General features: G+C 42.9%; 1 protein-coding gene across 1 annotated transcript in view; it reads right to left on the bottom strand.

Moving 5' to 3' along the window:
• NLGN4X (neuroligin 4 X-linked) overlaps positions 1–19,849 on the bottom strand; it is a 316,551-nt gene that overhangs the window by 44,417 nt on the left and 252,285 nt on the right. Inside the window, 1 exon segment of the mRNA XM_030199591.1 lies at positions 9,549–10,338. Coding sequence (XP_030055451.1) covers positions 9,549–10,338 — 790 coding nt within the window.

Below are 19,849 nucleotides of genomic sequence, written 5' to 3'. Positions count from 1 at the left end.
GCAGATGTACAGATCAGCACAGGACCCAAAGCAGTCCAAATTCCAAAACAAGTAAAGTCAGAAACAACACAGTTTATACCTAATTGTTCAATCACCTTTAGGATTCACCTTTGGGATTAAAAAGCAAAACCATGTACATGTAAGTACTGAATATGGAATGGATCAATGAATTAAAACAAAGTTTAAAGCAAATACCCATAATATGTAATACTTGATGCAATATTCACACAGCAAGCTGCCTGAGACAACAGATTTGTTTTCTACTGAACATAATTAAATTGAACTTGGCAGGTAATAGTGTTCTGAACTGGACAATATTGGCACATTTAGACTGATGCTGGACAAAACTTTGAATGAAGGAAGCCCTTCTCTAATTATTCAATACCTTTCTGTGAAAAAGCAGTAATAAAAAAGGCAACTGCATTTTTATAATATACCACTGTAATTCACAAAAAGGAGCAAGTTCCCATATGCCATCTTTTTCTTTAGATGTAGGCACAGGAAAAAAGAAAGGGTTTAAATGCTCCCGGGTTTCAACTTAATTCATGTTTAATGTGGGATATAAATGTCATAAATAAATAAATAGAAATTCTGAATGTTGTGCACCTGATTCTCATAACATGTTGTCTGTTTTAGTGGCCCTTTACCAGGAGAAAAATATCTCTGCATGAATATAACACATGATAGGGTGTCCCTATAACCAACCCCTCCAAATAATACACTAATATGATTTATAACAAATTACTACTCTACCTATGAAAAGTTATTTCATCATTATACTTCCTCTGTGTACATCTACATGCTGCACAAGCCAGCATGTTTGAAAATATAAGGGGAATTAAATAAAAATGCCACCAACAATAAAAGAATGACAATGTGAATGCAGCAGCTCATTGGTTTGCTCGCTTTGTTTGAGTTTACGGCGATGACAGTGATGCGAGAAAAGGAAAATAGACTTACCCTTTATCTTCTTGACTTCATCCACCCATCTCCCCTATGACCCTGGGTGCCTTCCTGGCACATAGCTCTAGGAAGCCTGGTGATCAAATGGCTTCTTTGGGGCAGGAAAGATCCCCACTGTGTCCTTCCCAGTACCATGGTGCTCATCCTCTCCTCTCTGCTTGTTTAAAATGGCTGCCAAGACTTCCAGTGGACAGAGTGATAGAGTGAGCCCTAGATAGTGGGTCATTAGGGGAGTGACTGGAGGACCTGGGAGTAGCACAAAGGTTGTAAAAGGGAAACCCTGTGGAAAGGAATTTGTCTCTGGTTCTGCCTCTTGACAAAGTAAGTAGCTCTGGGTTGTTGGAGTTCAGTGTTACTGATAGTCCCACTGCAAGACTGACCCAGTGCAGTTAAGGGGGAGGTCCTATAACATTGTACCCAGTGGACTGATTACCTAGACAGTAAGCTGTTATACTGCATCAGCCATTTGAGGAGCCAGAAACTCGGCAGATTGGGGAGTCCGGCCATAACCAGGGCTCTGGTGGAATTGCAGTCTATCCCTGGCTGATAGCGAGACCTTTGGTGTGGCAGCCTGAAGGGCATATGCAGTTACTAGAAACCTAGTCCGGATGGTATTGAAGTACATCGGTATTGTGAAATCCGCTCTGGATTCTAACTGGGCTTTCGGACAGGCATGAGGGTTATGCACATGTGTTAACCCAGTAATGAACTATTGCTGTGATCATCTTTAAAGCCATTGTGAGTTACATCTAAACTTTATGAAGATCAATGCAGTGAAACCATCAGTTAAGAAGTTAATAAATGTTCCTGTTACTCTGGTCGTGAGCCCTTGAGCCCAGGCCGAAGCCTAGCATAGGATCTTGGCCAAGGCCTAGGGTAGACCAAACAGGCACTACACACAACCCCAGCCACCAAGCCCCACACACACAGGTCAATCAACTAGCACCACCAGAAAATGTGAGATAGAGCATTCAGGCGGGCCTCACGGCCTATTGGAAACCCACTCATACAGAGTCCAAGCGTGCGGGCCTCACAGCCGAACAGGAACCGAGTCATACACTGGGAAGGGAGAAAGAACAACGAGGGGTCCCCAAAGGGACTGGAGCACAAGCAACGCACTCAGTGCTAGCTAGAAACACAAGGGAAAGGGTGACAAACAGAAGCTTCTATAGGATTACACAAGGCTGTACCACAGGGCAGTCAAGGATAAAGGAAGCACTCAAGGGTAAAGGAACAAGTAAGCAAATAGAGAAAGTTGCCTTAACATACACAGATCAGATAAGGAGCACTGCTCACCAGAATCAGGAGACAGACTCAGCAAACAAAGGGGAAAACAGACTAAGGGAAAAGGCTACTCCTGAAACACCAAACTGCAGGAAGCAGGGCTACACGGCAGACAAAGGTCAGGCAAGCAAAAGGAAACTTAAACAAACAAACAGGAGCAAATACAAGGACAGGGAGTCTGCCATAGAGGCAGAACCACAGGGAGCACAGCCTAAGCTTAGCATAAAAAGGGAACACAGAGAGAAAGGAAACTTAATCAAACAAACAAGAACGATACAAGGAACGAGCTTACCACAGACAGCAGAACACCAGACAAGCAGGGAACAGACCAGGTGCAGTGAAATGAGGCAATCAAGCTCATACTGGGACACAGAATCAACAAGCTAAGAGGAGAGTAAGCAAAAATCCAAGGTATACACAAAGTGCCCTAGTTCAAACAGAGAGACAGAAGCAGGCTTCAGCTGACAGCAATCAAACACTAAAGCAAATGTAGTGAGAGGTAAGGGTAAGTAGATCTTGGCCTCTGACGTCTGCAGCTACAGACATCAGCTCAAACCCTGACAGGCCAATGGGAAACGAGTTCCAGCCATTTCCCTGCCTGTTTAGCAGAATCATAACAGTTCCAGTTCTTTTGATCCTCTGAGTGTCGTATGGTTCCTGAATGAATGAGCTGATGGGACCAGAGTGAGTAACAGGCTCATTTTCAAAGCACTTAGCCTCCCAAAGTTCCACAAAAACCTATGGAACTTAGCCTCCCAAAGTGCTTTGAAAATATGCCTCTAAGTGACAAACATGCAGTACCTCTTGAGCCCCTTCTAACCTGGGATAACAGGACCAGGTTACACTTGCAAGAGTGGAAGTCACTCATAGAGTTCAGGAGACAAAGCCTACATTTCTTTTTTCAAATATGTAGGTTTTATTATAAATAAGAAATATAATTTCTAGCTGTTTTCTTTCTGTCTCAATCTTAGTTCTTTTATTTGGCATGTAAACCATGTTGAATGGAAATTTTCCAAAAATGTGGTATAAAGCCTAATAATGATGGTGGCAATGATGATGATGATAGCCTGTGTCAGGGAAGCAGCTGAGAGCCACTGCTAAATGATTACATGATATTAAAAATATAAACCAAGTCAATATATATATGCACCTGCAAGGCACTACTGTCACCACCTGGAAGGGCAAGCAAGGGTAAAAAATGCAATATACTTGGGTGAAAAAAAAATATGACATTGAATTAAAATGTTAGGCATGTAAGATTGACAAATACAGCTGGAAAGGGGATATTAGTGGTATACAATAATTGATTTGGTTTGATTTAGTAGGTAAGGGGTGTCTTGCTGATCCATTATGGTATGGAAAAATGGCATCATGGTCACAACTACTTGCCAGTTATCCTCATGGTGTACCTCAGCTATTGTCCCGTGGTTGTGTACAAAGGCTCTGGCCCCTTCCTTTGCCCTCCTCCCACACATACATTGACACCTGTTGCCAGCTCCACAAGTCATAAACTTTTCTACATGATATAGTAACATAGTAGCATAGTAGATGACGCCAGAAAAAGACATGCACGGTCCATCCAGTCTGCCCAACAAGATAAACTCATATGTGCTACTTTTTGTGTATTCCTTACCTTGATTTGTACCTGTCCTTTTCAGGGCACAGACCGTATAAGTCTGCCCAGCATTATCCCCACCTCCTGCCTCCCAACCACCAGTCCTGCCTCCCACCACCGGCTCTGGCACAGACCGTATAAGTTTGCCCAGCACCATCCCCACCTCCCAACCACCAGTCTCGCCTCCCACCACTGGCTCTGGCACAGACCATATGATAGAGCTACATAGACACTCAGCATGTTGCAAGAGCCATCACATGTCTGGAAAGAGAGCACTATAGACAGCTGTAACACTACAACCTGGGTGTGCTAAACTATTCTCCTCCCCTCCTTTTCTTACTATATGAGTTATCCTTTCCAACCTTGCTGCCTGATCTACTGCTCTCTTCAGCTTTCACAAATATGTATGGTGTGATCCAGTCATGTAAAACACTGCCTGTGGAAAAGAGTCATAATGTTATGCTGAAGATTAAGATGCGAATTTTAATGTCACAGTCATGCCAGTCCTTCTCTACGCTTCAGAAATATGGATATTGCTAGCTGAGGACTTGTATACGCTGGAAGTGTTCGAGAAGAAATGCTTGCATGTGATTCTTAGCATCTTGCTGGTTGATTGCCAGTACAATGAAACTATTCAAGAATTTGCAAACAACCTACAGTAGAAGAAAAGATAAGACAACCATAGTTCTGCTGGTTTGGCCACTGTAGAATGGAGGCATCATGATTACCAAATCAGTTACTCCAACACCATTGGTCTGGAAGATTGTAAAAAGTGCTCCAAGATAGACTTGGTACACACAAATCAAAGCTGAAGCAAAATGGCTCTACCTCTGAATGGATAATTTTACTGCAGTTTCTCAGGGCCAATAGCATTAGAAGAGAATCCCTACTGACACCCTTTCCATGGTTGTCACATCACCTGTGGGACTCCCCTACCAACTAAGGGTCCGTCTTACTGGGGCTCCACCATTGACTTGATTTGACTTGACTTGAGCTATGTGTGAGAATAAAATGTGGGGCTTTGTATAAGGATGGGTTGAGCTATGTATGGGGGGATGTGTATGGAATTGCCGAGACTTCGTAGAGGGATTGGTTTGAAGGGAGTGGGCTGTGTTTTAAAATGGGATGGGTCTTGGGGGCACTGTGTGTTTTGTGGAGAGGGTGCTCATGTATCACATACAGCACAACATATATTAATAAATGCACTTACTGTCACTGGAAATGCCTATGCATGAGTTAATTTCTTGCTGTAAGGCCAAGATGCTATGGTTGAAAAGGCTTCTCCGTGTGTCAGCATCCGTGTGGGTCAGCATCCTCCTCCATTTGTGGCTTGCCATATCTTCTCCCTATGGCAAGGGCAGTCTTCACCTATGTTCAAAACTGTGTAGTATGCAGCAGGCCATGAAGATCTTATATGCTTTTTCATGCCTATGCAGTAGCTTCTACCCCTCTCCCCCTAATTAATCCAGGAGCTTTTCAGCATACCAAACATTCTCTTGATGATGGCCCTGGTACGGCAGTGAGCCTTATAGTTGTGCTCCTCTGCCTCTGTGTGTGGTGCCATAATGGGGGTCATCAGCACCTCCTTTGGGGGTATCTCCTGTCACCTGTGCAAGATGGAAGAGATCATTCATCAGTCTAGTGTGAAAGAGGTTGTGAGCTGGAGTGAATAGAGAGTGGCTGTGTATGTTTGTTGGAAGATAAATGGTGGTAAAGGGATTTAAATCTATATGACAGTATCAGTCTGACTATGGGTAGCTGCAGGGCTTACTGAGCAGTCAGCCACAGGTGAGCTATCCACTCATGAACCTCTCATAGATGCTGAAGTGTTGGAAGATGTAGGCACCATAGTAGGACCATGGAAAGTGAGGTAGTAAGACATCTATAATCTCATCCAGGGAATTGCAGACCACTTGCATATTTAGGGAATGAAAGGCCTTTCTATTGCAATAGATAGCTTCCTTCCCTCTTGAGGGTCTGACACTTGGGTGTAGTCTATCTCCTCCAGTAGAGATGGGAAGTAATCTATCTCATAGAACTGTGTTGGGAAGACTATGTAATAAGAGAAGTGTGTGAAAAAGGCTATGAGGAAGTAGGTGATATACTCTGAAATAGCTGACTAGTTGAGGCCCATAATAACAGCCAGTACTGACTGGAAACTGCTAATGGCAAACAAAAAGGCTGAGGTTGAGGTGATCTTCAAGTGAGCAGGCACTGGTTCCCTCTGTGTGTGCGTGATCACAGGACAGGCCATAGCTCATGAAGGGATGGTGGTGGCAGCCTTATCAAAGTGGAAACTGGTGAGGCACTGTTCAACTGTGAGGTCCACAAACTGGGTCCTGGGCAAATATATCATATGATAGGGATCTCTCCTGCTAGCTCTCCTCTTCTCCCTATGTGTATCATGCAGTAGTGTCTGCACTGCCAATCTGTCAAGTGTGACATGCCTCCTGTCTCCACCACCTGAATCCTGTGGATCCCACCAAATCACCCCTGGTATGCTCTCACCAGCATCCCTTGTAAACTCCCCTCTTCCATCTTCCCTAGTATTCCTCCCACCAGTTCCTATAGTATCCTCCCTCTAGAAGCTGGTGGTAGAATACAAGCTCTTGTATCCTACCACCATCACCCTTTGTATCCTAACACCACCACCTATAATATCCACCACCAGCATGATTTGTATCCCACCATCAGCATCACTTGTAACCTTCAACCAACTCTCCATGTATTCTCCCTCTCACATAAGGACTCTTCATTCTCTTGCAATAATATTAACCTAACACAAGCTGAACTAATGTGGTACTATCTGCACCCCAAGTATGCCTCCACTAATACTCCAAGTATCTTACTACCAGTATACCAGTTATTCCACCAACAAAACCTCAGGTGGCCTATCCCTAACAACAGAATAATCCCACTGTCAGAACCAAAATGGTCCTTCCACCAACCCTGCAATTATCCCAGTTACCAAGGTATCCCCCTATCCAGTACCACTGTCATCCCAATGCCAGTACTCAGGTCCTTGCACGCCACAATCACTCAGTGTCACACACATCACCAGCATTTAGACAGTGACACAGAGACACATGCAGAGACATAGACAGCTACGGAACACGACACAGAAAACTAGTGAGGCTGAAGAGGCTCTCTGATAACACAGCACAGGTGGACAGACATAAAATGGGCCAGGGTGGCATCACACATGGGGATTGAGGGTGAAAGGGGATTATCAGAAAGGTGGTAGGACAGAGGTGTGTGGGGAGAGGGTTGTGTGGACCCAAATGTAACTCAGAAACAATACTAGACAGTGGAGTTTGTGAATGTACAGACCAGGGTGAACAGAGACACCAGTTACATGAACACCTCATTCTCAATCTTCATCAGTCAGCTGCAATATAATTAATCCATAAAAAGGCAGGCCAAGCCAGTATGTGGACAGCTACTTCAGCAGATGTACATACCAATGTTTACATCTCCTGATCTGCACATGAACATGCTATATGTAATTGTTCCTAGATGTTCATAATGCAGTGCTGTCCGTGTCATGCCCCTAGCATGTCTCTTTTCTAGACATTGTCCTTCTATGAGTTAATGCAGGATCGACATTCACAGTGCTGTTTCTAAAATGGTGCATTCAACATGGATCCCACATCCATGCTGCAATTAAGTTTTCTAAAATAAGCACTTTTATCTAAATTATCTAGTATATTTTGCTTTTTTGAGAAATTAGCTTTTGAAATATGGACATCTGGTGTGAAATTTCCCAACTGGTTAACCCCTTTCCCACCAATAAGAAAAAGGTCAATGATGAAAAACAGATTGACATTTCACATAGGGGCCCTTTTACTAAGCATCGGTAAGCACTAACACGTGTTTACCACAGGTTAAAAGGCACTACTTCAGGATGCACCATGCTAATAAATATAAAATATAACATTTTTGTAGCATGAGGGGCATGTTTAGGGACTGAAAGTAGGCATGTCCTGCAATAATCAGTTAGCGCGCAGGCAGATCGCCGTGCGCTACCAATTAGAGTGGAGTAGCGCATAAGCCCTTATTGCCTACAAAATAGGTGGTGTTAAGGGCTCATGTGGTAATGGCCATGTACTATTTGGGAAATTATTGAATGGATATTAATGGAAAAGAAAAAAAGAAACTGTGGCCATTTTACAGATGTGCTAAATGTGGCCACAGAGCGCAGGAACCCATGCGCTAAAAAATAGCACAGGCCACTTTTTAGTGCAGCTTTATAAAAGAGCCCCATAGAAGAGAAGATCAGAGGGAGTGACACTGACCCCCAGATTCTTTATAGCACACCTAGAGATCAGCACAGAAATTGGTGTGGATTCTATAACAATGTGGGTAACTTAACAAGCTTAACAAGCTAATGAACACTGATAACAGCGCTTAACAAGCAATAATGAGCACTAATTGGCACTGATTAGTATTTAGACACACAAGTCACTAAGTGTATTCTGTAATGATGTGTGCTGAACTTCTAATGCGCGCAAGCAAAAAGCGGCATGGTTATGGGCTGGAAAACAATTTTCTGAGTGTTCTGAAATTTACACACCCGGTTATAGAATATGATTCAGTGCACCTAAATCTACATGCTGGGATTTATGCCATGTTTTCACTAGTGTAAATGGATGCGTGTAGATTTAGGCACTGAACTATCAACTAAGCAAATTCTAAAATCTAGGCACCAATTATAGAATATGCTTGGTCAGCACTAATTTCAGCACCAAGCTTTTTAGGTGCCATACAGAGAATCTCCCCCTGAATGTGCAAAAAGTAAGCAAAGAATAATACTAGACTTCTGATTGCATTTTTCCCCAAAATGGCTTTTAAATATTCAGAAACTTAGATTCTCCCCTTTCACCTTCTAAATTAAGCAACCTTGTGTTTGATTTAATACCTTTTAAATATAACCAATATTTTATTTATTTTTAAAGGGGGTAATATTTAGCCCATGGCGGTAAGTGGCTTGTAAGCCGCTTCTAGCCACAGGCTGACCTAACCCCAGATATTCAATACCAGGGTATGAGTGGCTCTTGGCATTGAATATCCAGGTATGTGGCCTGACCTGGAAGTTAACCGAGCACTGACCAATATTCAGATTGATGCCTATTTAATTTATCTCTCCAAATTTTTATAGCCTTTATCTCTGTTATTTGCAATCCCACTTTGGTACCATTTTGTTCAGCATGTCACATTTATTTATATGGACATAGGTGCCAGTTCTGTGGGTGCAGTGGGTGCTTGAACATCCCCCAATATGGAGCAACCTTCTTCAGTGTGCCGTAGGAGAGGTACATTGTGTTGATTCTAGCACCCCTGATTATCTGATACACTGGCTCCACTGATATTGCAAGATTGTTTTGGATGGACTAAGAAATCATATATATACTCCATTGCACAATTCTTTCTTCTAGGAATCAACCTCCTGTAAAAAATATCCCAAAGATAATAAGATTCCAGAAGACACTGCAGTTAAATTAAACTACTTGCCAAGCTTCTTAGTAAGCTGCACCTTGATCTAAATTAACCAGTGGTAGAAGAGAATAGTATAATACGAAGTATGCTATACTGTTTTGCTCTTTATATTTTAAAGACAAAAATGTACTTCAGAATTAAAAACACAAGTTAGAGGCATGCAGTATTGGATTAAAACAAAGCAGCCTACCCAGTTTTGGCAAAGTTCGTCCAGTACGTCATTACCACTGCACTCAGCATGACGTCATTCTTGGAGAAGTTGCAGTTGAAGAGCTCAGTGGGGCCAATCATGGGAATGCCAAACACATAAGGGACTTCATCACCGTGTGCTGAATCTGCCCAACTTGGCTTCATCTCACTTTGGCAGTGGTGATAAAAAGCATAGAAATATGTTGGTGAACCATACTGGGCATGTAGATCAGCAGTAGCAACAGCAGGGGCGACCCACTGGTGATCAGTAAAGAGTGCTACTAGGGTCTTTCTCCGTGTCTCAGGATTTTCTTTATCTGCCCAGTCTGTATACATAAATTTAATGGTTTCCCGGAGTGTGTCTTTTCCCTCAGGGTATCCGTACAGATTGTCCACAAAATTGGAGACAGAGAAGTCAAAATCATTTGGAGAAACACCATCTTCATTGTCAACAATGCCATCCACAAACTTTAAGCCTTCCCCTTGATTTACTCCAAGCATTATATCATAGTTAAGGAACTCCCCCTGCTCCATTAGAATTTGAGGGTCATCTGGAATGACATCACCATCAATTACTGGCCCAAAAGCAATGTGGTATGTGGCTGGATTAATGGTCTGTTGAATGAGTTCTTTGTAGTTCTTATCCCGAAGGCATTCAACCAAGTCAATGGTATCCAACATGTCGCAGCCCACTTTATCTGCCAATATCCGAGTATACTTGGCAGGCTGGTAGTTCACTGCCCAGCTGGACAGTGCTGTTCCACTTTGTATGATTGCTTTCTGAAATAGGCCTGCAGGTGCAAATTGTATAAATGCAAATGAAAATGTTGAACATTACAAAAAATAGTTTTTATACAGCAAAGAATACTTACAGTGTACCTAAGTGATTGAATTTCATCAAATGAGTACATACTATTATTCAGATTAGCAATCACTTCCACTTACCCAGGATCACATTAACCTTTTCATAATAGCTTTTATGTGGACAGCAGATAAAACATTTCTTCTCTTTAGCGTTTCTCATATGATCAATTTTTGGTTAACAATCGAAGAAAGAAATATGTTATTACCATTATGAAGCATTCTTAATATCTTTCTGTGTTATCAGTATAGTTTACATCATTCAAAGCTGTCTTGACCAAAGGAAAGGAGGGAAGATTACTGTAAATTATCTTTTCTCCTATTCAAATTATTTATAAATAAGTCTTTCCTGTTTTTTTCCAAAGGTAACTGTGCAAAGTTCAGCCTCTCAAAGGCTTATGTCATAGGATTTCCTGCAAATTAAAGGCCTCTTCCCATGTGCATTCTCTATAAATGAAGATGAGCTCCAATAGATCTAAAAATAGATCCTAAAGAACATCTCACTGACCATAGCAAATAGGCTTTATGTGCTGTTTTATAAATTAGTGGGCTATCCTTGCATTATATTCATAAATTCAGAATCTTAGCAAATGTTTACACCAAATGGACTACACCAAACACTTTTGTAATTTGCAAAGGGATGAATCATGCAAAGTGTGGAAAGGAGGCCAACATGCAACTAATTCCACAAAAAATGACAACATTTTGCTGTTATGGGGCATTTTGGAGCATTCAGCTTTTTTAAAATGTGTTAGACACCTATTATGAAAAAATGGTGCAGATTAGTGCATAGGCTTCTTGGACTAGCTACAGTATTAATTAGATAACTTGTAAGGCTATACTGAGCTGGTATAAATTTAAGAGGTTAAATTATAAGTTTCCAATTCTGACACTACTATGGATTGAATGCAGAACACTGTTTTGTTACATCAAATATGCCAACATTTTATTTTATTTTATTTTGATGTAGATTGAAGGGAAATCATACAATATTATTGCATCTTTAAGTGCAGTCATCATAGAGATGTATCTGTACCTTTTTGACATTACATATTTTATTTAGTTCACTAGTCTAAATGGTATGTTAGTAAATATTACTGCTGCAGTTCGATATGTCCAACGCGTTTGATATGGTGGACCACAACATCTTACTACATCTACTGGACACCATAGGCATCGGAGGGAGCATGTTACATTGGTTTAAGGGTTTTCTGTCAACAAGAACATACCAGGTCAAAGGCACACCAGTTCATTCCGCGCCTTGAAAAGCTTCCTGTGGGGTCCCCCAGGGTTCGCCCCTTTCACCAACACTTTTCAATATCATGCTGTTTCCCCTTGCATCCGCACTAGCAAACCTAGGCCTACATCCATCCCCTTCCATTCCTCATTAGATGAAATCACGGATGTGATCAAAGCGAGTTTTTCCATCATGGATCAATGGGCTAAGGCATTTCGGTTTAAGTTAAACAAAGATAAAACTCAGTGTCTTGTACTCTCGTCCCTCCATACCACATTTTCCTCAAGCTTCCTTGTCATTAAAGACCAGATACTTCCTATTTCAAAGAGCCTTAGACTTCTAGGTGTTGAGCTGGACCCTCATCTGCAACTGGATCTGCAAGTGCGAGCGGTCACCAAGCGGATGTTCTATGCAATGTGGAGGCTGCGGCGTATTAGGTTCTGTCTCACCAGAGAGCTCTTCCGCACACTCGTCCACTGGCTAGTTCTGTCTCACCTTGATTACTGTAGTGGGATTTATGCGGGTTGCCAAGAGCAACTACTGAGAAAGTTCCAGACTGCCCAGAATACTGCTACGAGACTCAACTTGGGAAAATCGCGCATGGTTCCTGCGCAGCTTCTACGCCTCCAACTACACTGGCTGCCAGTAAGAGAACGAATCGCTTTCAAGATCTGCACACTAACACATAAAATAATTTACGGATTAGCTCCGGAATACATGATTCCTTTAATTGATCTCCCACCAAGAAATGCCATCAACACAGCTCGCTCCTATCTCCAACTTCATTATCCATCTTGTAGGGGTGTCAAATACAAGCTTCTTTTTGCCTCTACATCCCACTACTCCAGCTCGAAGACTTGGAATGCTCTACCTTTGTACCTAAAATCACAAACTGATCACCATCTTTTCAAGAAGTTGCTGAAAACGTTCCTTTTTGAAAAAAACATACTCCATTAGTAATTCTGCTGTTTAGTCATCCTACTTGTTGCTAGCGTTTTATCCTTATTCTTCTGTAAAATTCATGTGTTATACTTCTCTTCTTTTGTAATTCATGTAAGCCACATTGTGCCTGCATTTGTGGGAAAATGTGGGGTAGAAATGAACCATAAATAAATAATAAATAAATGTTCCTACTTCAAACCACTATTAATATATAATGAGGCTAATATTGAGACTGCGGGAGATAAACTGGCTAACTCCCGCAGTCACCAGCGAACCCAGAAATTCAATGCCGAGGCCGTATCTGGCTACCTGCATTGAATTTGGGGCTTTTGTTTGGGAATCACAAACATAGCCGGTTAAGCTGATATTCATTGGCTGGCCAGCTAAGTTATAGCGGCCAAAGGTAGATCTGCTAGTTAAGCGAGTCTTTCTGGCTGCTTAACTTAACCAGTCAGCCAATGAAAATTGGCAGTAACCGGCTATGTCACACGCCATAGCTGCTGACCAGGCTAGTTGCTGACTGAGATATTCAGAGGGAGATAGATGGTTAGCTCCCACTGAATATTGACGGATAGTCATCTTGAGGATATCTAACCTGCCAGGTGCCGTTCATGGTCGGTTAAATACTTTTGACTATTGGACGGAATGGATTTTTGTGCACAGTATTTCTATAAAAAGCACTAAAAATATGTGTGCAAATTTGGACACAAGCCAAATTTTCGTGCACATTTAAATTGAATAATAATGAGAAAGTGGTGGATGCTTGGAATGCCCTCCCGTGGAAGGTGGTGGAGAGGAAAACGGTAACGGAATTCAAACATGCGTGGGATAAACATAAAGGAATCCTGTTCAGAAGAAATGGATCCTCAGGAGCTTAGCCAAGATTGGGTGGCGGGGCTGGTGGTTGGGAGGTGGGGATAGTGCTGGCCAGACTTATACGGTCTGTGCCAGAGCCAGTGGTGGGAGGTGGGGCTGGTGGTTGGGAGGCGGGGATAGTGCTGGGCAGACTTGTACGGTCTGTGCCCTGAAAATGACAGTTACAAATCAAGCTATTGGCAGTGTTTGAAATAGGAATAGCAGTCTAGGGAGTATATTCATCTTGACCACCGCTATACGGCCCCACCATGATAGCAATCCTCCCTTCCACTTTTGCAAATCTCTTCTAATAGCTACTATAAGCGGTGTGTAATTCAATTGGTATAACGTGTTTAGATCACGTGGTACATATATGCCCAAATAGCGAAACTTTCTGCCTGTCCAGCGAAAACCATGTCTCTTCCCTAGTTGATCTGTTTCCTGATCAGCGACCGTTATCCCCATGAGTTCTGATTATCAAAGTATACTCGCAAACCTGACAGTTTCCCAAATAGATTTAATTCCTTTATTAGCACCCGGCAGTGTCTCTAGTGGCTTTCCAATGTAAAACAGCAGATCATCCGCAAATAATGCTATTTTATGCTTTTTTCCTCCCATGCGGACCCCTTGCACTTCCTTCAATGCTCTGACTCGTTGGGCCAATGGTTCAATAGATATTGCAAATAACAGTGGGGATAGGGGGCATCCCTGTCTGGTCCCCCGCTGTATGTTCACTGGGTTTGACCACCCCCCATTTACTTTAATCCTTGCCTTGGTTGGTCATATAGCCTTTTCACCCAGCCTACAAAAGTGTTGCCAAATCCCATTTCCAACATTACTTCCCATAGGTAGTCCCACTCACCCTATCGAACGCCTTTCAGCGTCTACTGTTAATAAAGTCATAGAGTCCCCCCCTTCTCTGTGCCCCCCATATTAGGTTGAGGGTCCTTCTAATGTTGTCTGCCACTTGCCTGTGCTTAATGAAACCAGATTGATCCTCGTGCATAAGAGATGGCAGTATCCCACTCAGCCTATTAGCCATTATTTTGGCCAGAACCTTAACATCTACATTCAGCAGGGATATCAGTCTAATGACCCACATAAAGTTGGATCTCGCCCAGGTTTCAACAATACCGATATCCCTGCTTCCTGCATGCTAGTTGGAAATCCTTTCCCCTCAAAGCTAGCATTGCCCAGCCTCACTAAGAGGAGTCCTAATTCTTGTTGGAAGATTTTATAATATTTAGCGGTATATCCATATAGCCCTGGTGATTTCCCACCCTTTAGGCCTCTGATGACTCCTAACACTTCCTCTAATGTTATTGCTGCCTCGATCTCTCCTCTCTGTTGAACCGAAACCTTCTGTAATCCGAGTCCCTGTATATAATCCCTGATGCTTTCTACAGACACTGTTGATTCCCTTTTATATAACTTTTTATAGAAATCCATAAATTGTGCCCTGATTTCCTCATCTTGATGATAAATCACATCTTTTGGGCCCTTAATTTTGGTGATCGTGTTCTTAACTCTTCTATCACGCAAACCTCTAGCTAAAGGTTTCCCAGCTTTATTGCTGAACTCAAAAAATTTCTGCTGCATTAATTGCCTATGGAATTCCATGGTTTTCATCTGGATCATATGCAGTTCCGCTCTCCATTTTTAAGTTCTACTAAGTTGTGGGGTCTCCCCTCCCTTTGATGTATGGCTTCCATTCTCGCTAGTTGCCTCCGAATTTCTACCTCCCTCTCTACCCTCTGCTTCTTCTTGAGAGCCCCCTTTTTAATTAAGACCCCCCTCACTACTGCTTTTAAAGCATCCCACATTATCCCATCCATTACCTCCCCGTATCATTTAGTTCCAAATACTCTTTAATGATTTTCCTAATTTCTTGGCAGTCAGATTCTCCATCTAATAAAGTTTCATTGAGTCTCCAAATTTGTCCTGTTCTTTGTTTACCCAACCCATCTAGTGTGACCCATACTGCTGCATGATCGGCGGCATGTATACTCTCGATCTCCGCCTCCTTTATGTCCCCCATATATTCCGGCTACCCCAATTGCATCTATTCTGGCATATGTCCTCTGTACATGGGCATAGTGTGTGTATTGCCACTGTCCTGGATGTTGTAAATGCCATATGTCTATTAAGTCTAATTCACGCATCAGTCTAAGAAATTGGCGCCCGTTATACCCGCCCCCACCATCCGACCTGTCAGAGTGGTCCAAGGTCCCCGCCGCATGATTAAAGTCCCCCCCCCCAACATCACCACTCCCTCTACAAAGGGAATCAGTTCTGCCCGAGTGGCATCAAAGTATCTCCCTTGTCCCTTGTTTGGTGAATACATGTTTATTAAAGTAATATTGCGGTTGTTGACCTTCCCCTTGACTGCAAGACATCGACCCTCTTTGTCTTTATACACAGACTCTTTAACAAACTGCAAGTGTTCTTTTCATATAAATCACTAGACCTCCCGTCTTATTCCCCCTAGTATCCACCAAAGTATACCCCTCCCCCAATCCTTTGTTCATAATTAGCGATTCATCCTTCTTCCTAATGTGGGTTTCCTGCAGCATTATTATGTCACAGTTCAATCTACGCAGGTTCTCTGAAATTATACTTCTCATTACCCGGGTTGTTTAGTCCATTTACATTCCATGACCCAATACGTAGCCCTCCATCTCTCAGTCCTCCCTATTCCCCTGTTCCCCCCACCTCCCAGTCCCCAATTCCCCATCACTGGCATCCGCTCTTTCGTGCCAGTGTACCCCTTTAGGAAGTTCGTCTCCCTCTGAGCTTGACTACCCGATCTCTTAATCATTTAAGCAGTCCCTCCCTTGTTTTGTTTTGTTCCCCCCCTTCTTTTAGAACTTGTATAAGCATTTTCCCCAACATCTTATATATAACCCTTCAACTTGTTCCAACCTCACTCCCACTCGCTACAGTGGAAACTCACTCAAAGTCCATATTCAGTCCTTATCAGCCAGGTGGCATCATCCTTCTCCACCGTTTCTCTTGCATTTCGTGTTGGGAGATGGTTTCTCCTCCCCTCAGCCAGCTGCCAGCCCGCCTGATCTTTTCTCCCTATGCTGCCTCGGGAGTGCTGTGTGGTTTCCTCCTCTCTGGGGACATCTGTACATCCCATCTCCTTTAAGACTTTCCACGCTCCTTTGCGGTGACTGGGAGACGGCGTGTAGTACTCCCCACCGTTACTTGCAGCCCAACAGACACAGCCAACGGTAGCGTAATCCAGATTTTTTGTAGGTAGCCTGTGATGTCCTTAAGTCTCTTCTGCACTGTAGCGTTTGTCTACCAGATCCTGATATATCCGATCTTCCAAGTTATCTCCCCCAGCTCTCTCGCTTTTTTTTCCAACTTTCTCTTTGACTGGAACCTGAGAAACAGGCTACTATCAAGCTCATTTTCAAGCACTTAGCCTCCCAAAGTTCCATAGAAACCTATGGAACTTAGCCTCCCAAAGTGCTTTGAAAATATGCCTCTATGTCTCTTGGCAATCCTTTCCTTGGTGCACCTAGGCTTCTGTGCACCCTTTCCAGTTCCACAGGTGCACTCTCTTGACTCTCTCCTGCATTAGAGTCCTGATTAAGTAGAGAGGCACAAAATTTCTTGAACCACCTTCTCCGCATCTTATACGGGTCCTCCTCAGGAATGCCTCTGAATCTCAAGTTGCACCTTCTGGTATGATTTTCTTCCAGCCTTGTTTCCATATCAGCCCTTGTTTGCTGTTCATTTTGTATGGAGCCCCGGAGGTCCGCACTTCCAGCGATATTGCCTCCGGTTTCTTCCCAGTTTCTGCCAGCCTGTTTCCGATTTCCTGACGTCTTCTCGGCATTTCCGCTACCGCCGTTGAATGCTACGTCTTGTTGTCACCATCTCATTCTTTAGTTCTGTAAACCATCTGGCGAAATCGTTCTTGCTAATTCCCGCCTCGCTCTCGAGCTGCTCTTCAAGGTCCTTGGTCCGACATCGCTTATCTTCAGTCACCATCTTGGCCCCTCGAGTCCGGAGCCCGCTCCCTTTGTACGCTCGGTGTTTCGGTTGTAAACTTAAATTTTTGCTAGCTTTTTTCTTTGCTGCCATGAGTCTAGCATAGATTCTTTTATAGTAGGAGTGATTTTCGCTATTTGACACAGGGATGCTTCGATTTGCTCTAAGACGACGGAGCTTACTGATCAAGCAGCCATCTCTTCAGCTGACGTCACTTCCTGTGGTGTACCACAGGGTTCTCCACTATATCCTTTGCTTTGTATTGTTTCAATAGCTTTTTGGGATCTCTTTGCTAGATTTAGATATTACATTATTTTCTTTTATGATGAAATTTTCTTGCTTATTACTACCACTCTTTAAAAAAAAAAGTAGTTTGATCTCTTAAATGATTGGACTAACTTTCATAGACTCAAATTTTTATGCTTGACAAACAAATATTCTCTGGTTTACAAAGAAAGACCAGTTGATACTGAATTGTATAACATTAAGAACTGAGGAGGTTAGTACCTGTTTGAAAAACTGCCAAGATATGCCAATAGTGTTAGAGTCTTGCTTGACTCAGAATCTTTTTGTTTTTAAAGTATTTTTCACTGCATAATTTGAAGGAGGAGTGGCCTAGTGGTTAGGGTGGTGGACCTCTGGTCCTGGGGAACTGAGGAACTGCTTTCAATTCCCCACTTCAGACACAGGCAACTCCTTGTGACTCTGGCAAGTCACTTAACCCTCCATTGCCCCAGTACAAATAAGTACCTTTATATAAATGTAAGTCCACATTGAGTCCTGCCAGGTACAAATAAGTACCTGTATATAATATTAAGCCACATTGAGCCTGCCATGAGTGGGAAAGCACGGGGTACAAGTGTAACAAAAAAAAAAAAGCAATATGGGCTCTGTTCTATGAGAACGCTTTGCTAGGTTACTACAACAATTAGGACACTGTTTACTAAGGTGCACTAGCATTGTTAGTGCATGCTAAAAATTAGTGCACACTAACACAATAGACAACCATAGGAATATATGAGTTTCTCTAGCATGTAGCGCAGTTAAGTTTTAGCATGCGTAAAAATGCTAGTGGCGGCGTAGTAAAAAAGGGCATTAATTTTTTCCCCCAACTAGATTATTGTAATGCCATCTATATTGGTCTGATGAGTAAAATTGTAAAAGGTTACAGCTACTGGAAATACAGCAGTTAGAACGATCTTTAAAGAATCACGATTTGTGCATGTGACTGCTTTATTGACAACTCTTCCCCTTTAATCTTTCTGTAAGCCAGTTTGGACCATATGATTGGGCTCTAGTGGGATACAAAAAAGTAGATTAGATTGGATTAAAAATCACATGTTCATCAAGAGGTGGTCAGAAAATTATCTTAATTAATATCAGCACCTTTCTGACATCGTTGTGTACTTTCTTTAAATCAATCCCCTTATTTCTTACTCCTGTTACTCTATCTTATCAATCTATATGTTGCATCTTTGCTTACAACCCTACATGCTGTCTATTAAAATGTTTATTGCATATTGTGTTGACATTCAGGCTTATTTTCGAAGAGAAAGATGCCCATATTTCGACCCAAATAAGGAGATGGGCGCCTTTCTCCCGTGGGCGCCCAAATCGGTATAATCGAAAGCCGATTTTGGGCGTTTCAACTGCATCTGTTGTGGAAATGGGGCAAAGTTGACGGGGGCATGTCAGAGGCGGGGTGAAGGTGGGAACTGGGGCGTGTTTATCGGCCACAGAGAGATGGGCGCCATCATCCGATAAGCGAAAAAAGAAAGGGCGTTTTTAGCACGAATTTGGGTCACTTTTTTGGACCTTTTTTTTTCATGAATAAGTTCCCAAAAAAGTGCCCTAAATGACCAGATGACCACCGGAGGGAATCGGGGATGACCACCCCTGACTCCCCAGTGGTCACTAACCCCCTCCACCAAAAAAAAAACACTTTAACAACTTTTTTTTCAAGCCTGTATGCCAGCCTCAATGCCTACCGAGCTCCATCACAGCAGTATGCAGGTCCCTGGAGCAGTTGTTAGTGGGTGCAGCGGGACTTCAGGCAGGTGGACCCAGGCCCATCCCCCTGCTACCTGTTACACTTGTGGTGGTAAATGGGAGTGCTCCCAAACCACCCTCAAAACCCACACTGTTCCCCATCTAGGTGCGCCCCTTCAGCCATAAGTGCTATGGTACTAGTGTAGAATTGTGGGGAGTGGGTTGTGGGGGGGATTGGGGGCTCAGCACCCAAGGGAGGGAGCTATGGACTTGGGAGGTAATTTACTTTTTTTGTTGTTGTTACAAGTGCCCCCTAGGGTGCCCGGTTGGTGTCCTGGCATGTGAGGGGAGGACCAGTGCACTAGGATCCTGGCCCCTCCCATGACCAAATGCCTTGGATTTGTTCGTTTTTG

Source organism: Microcaecilia unicolor, chromosome 4 (genome assembly GCF_901765095.1).
Source record: "Microcaecilia unicolor chromosome 4, aMicUni1.1, whole genome shotgun sequence".
Taxonomy (NCBI): Eukaryota; Metazoa; Chordata; class Amphibia; order Gymnophiona; family Siphonopidae; genus Microcaecilia; species Microcaecilia unicolor.
The sequence above is the reverse complement of the archived record's forward strand: the minus strand, read 5'-3'. Positions and strand labels throughout refer to the sequence as shown.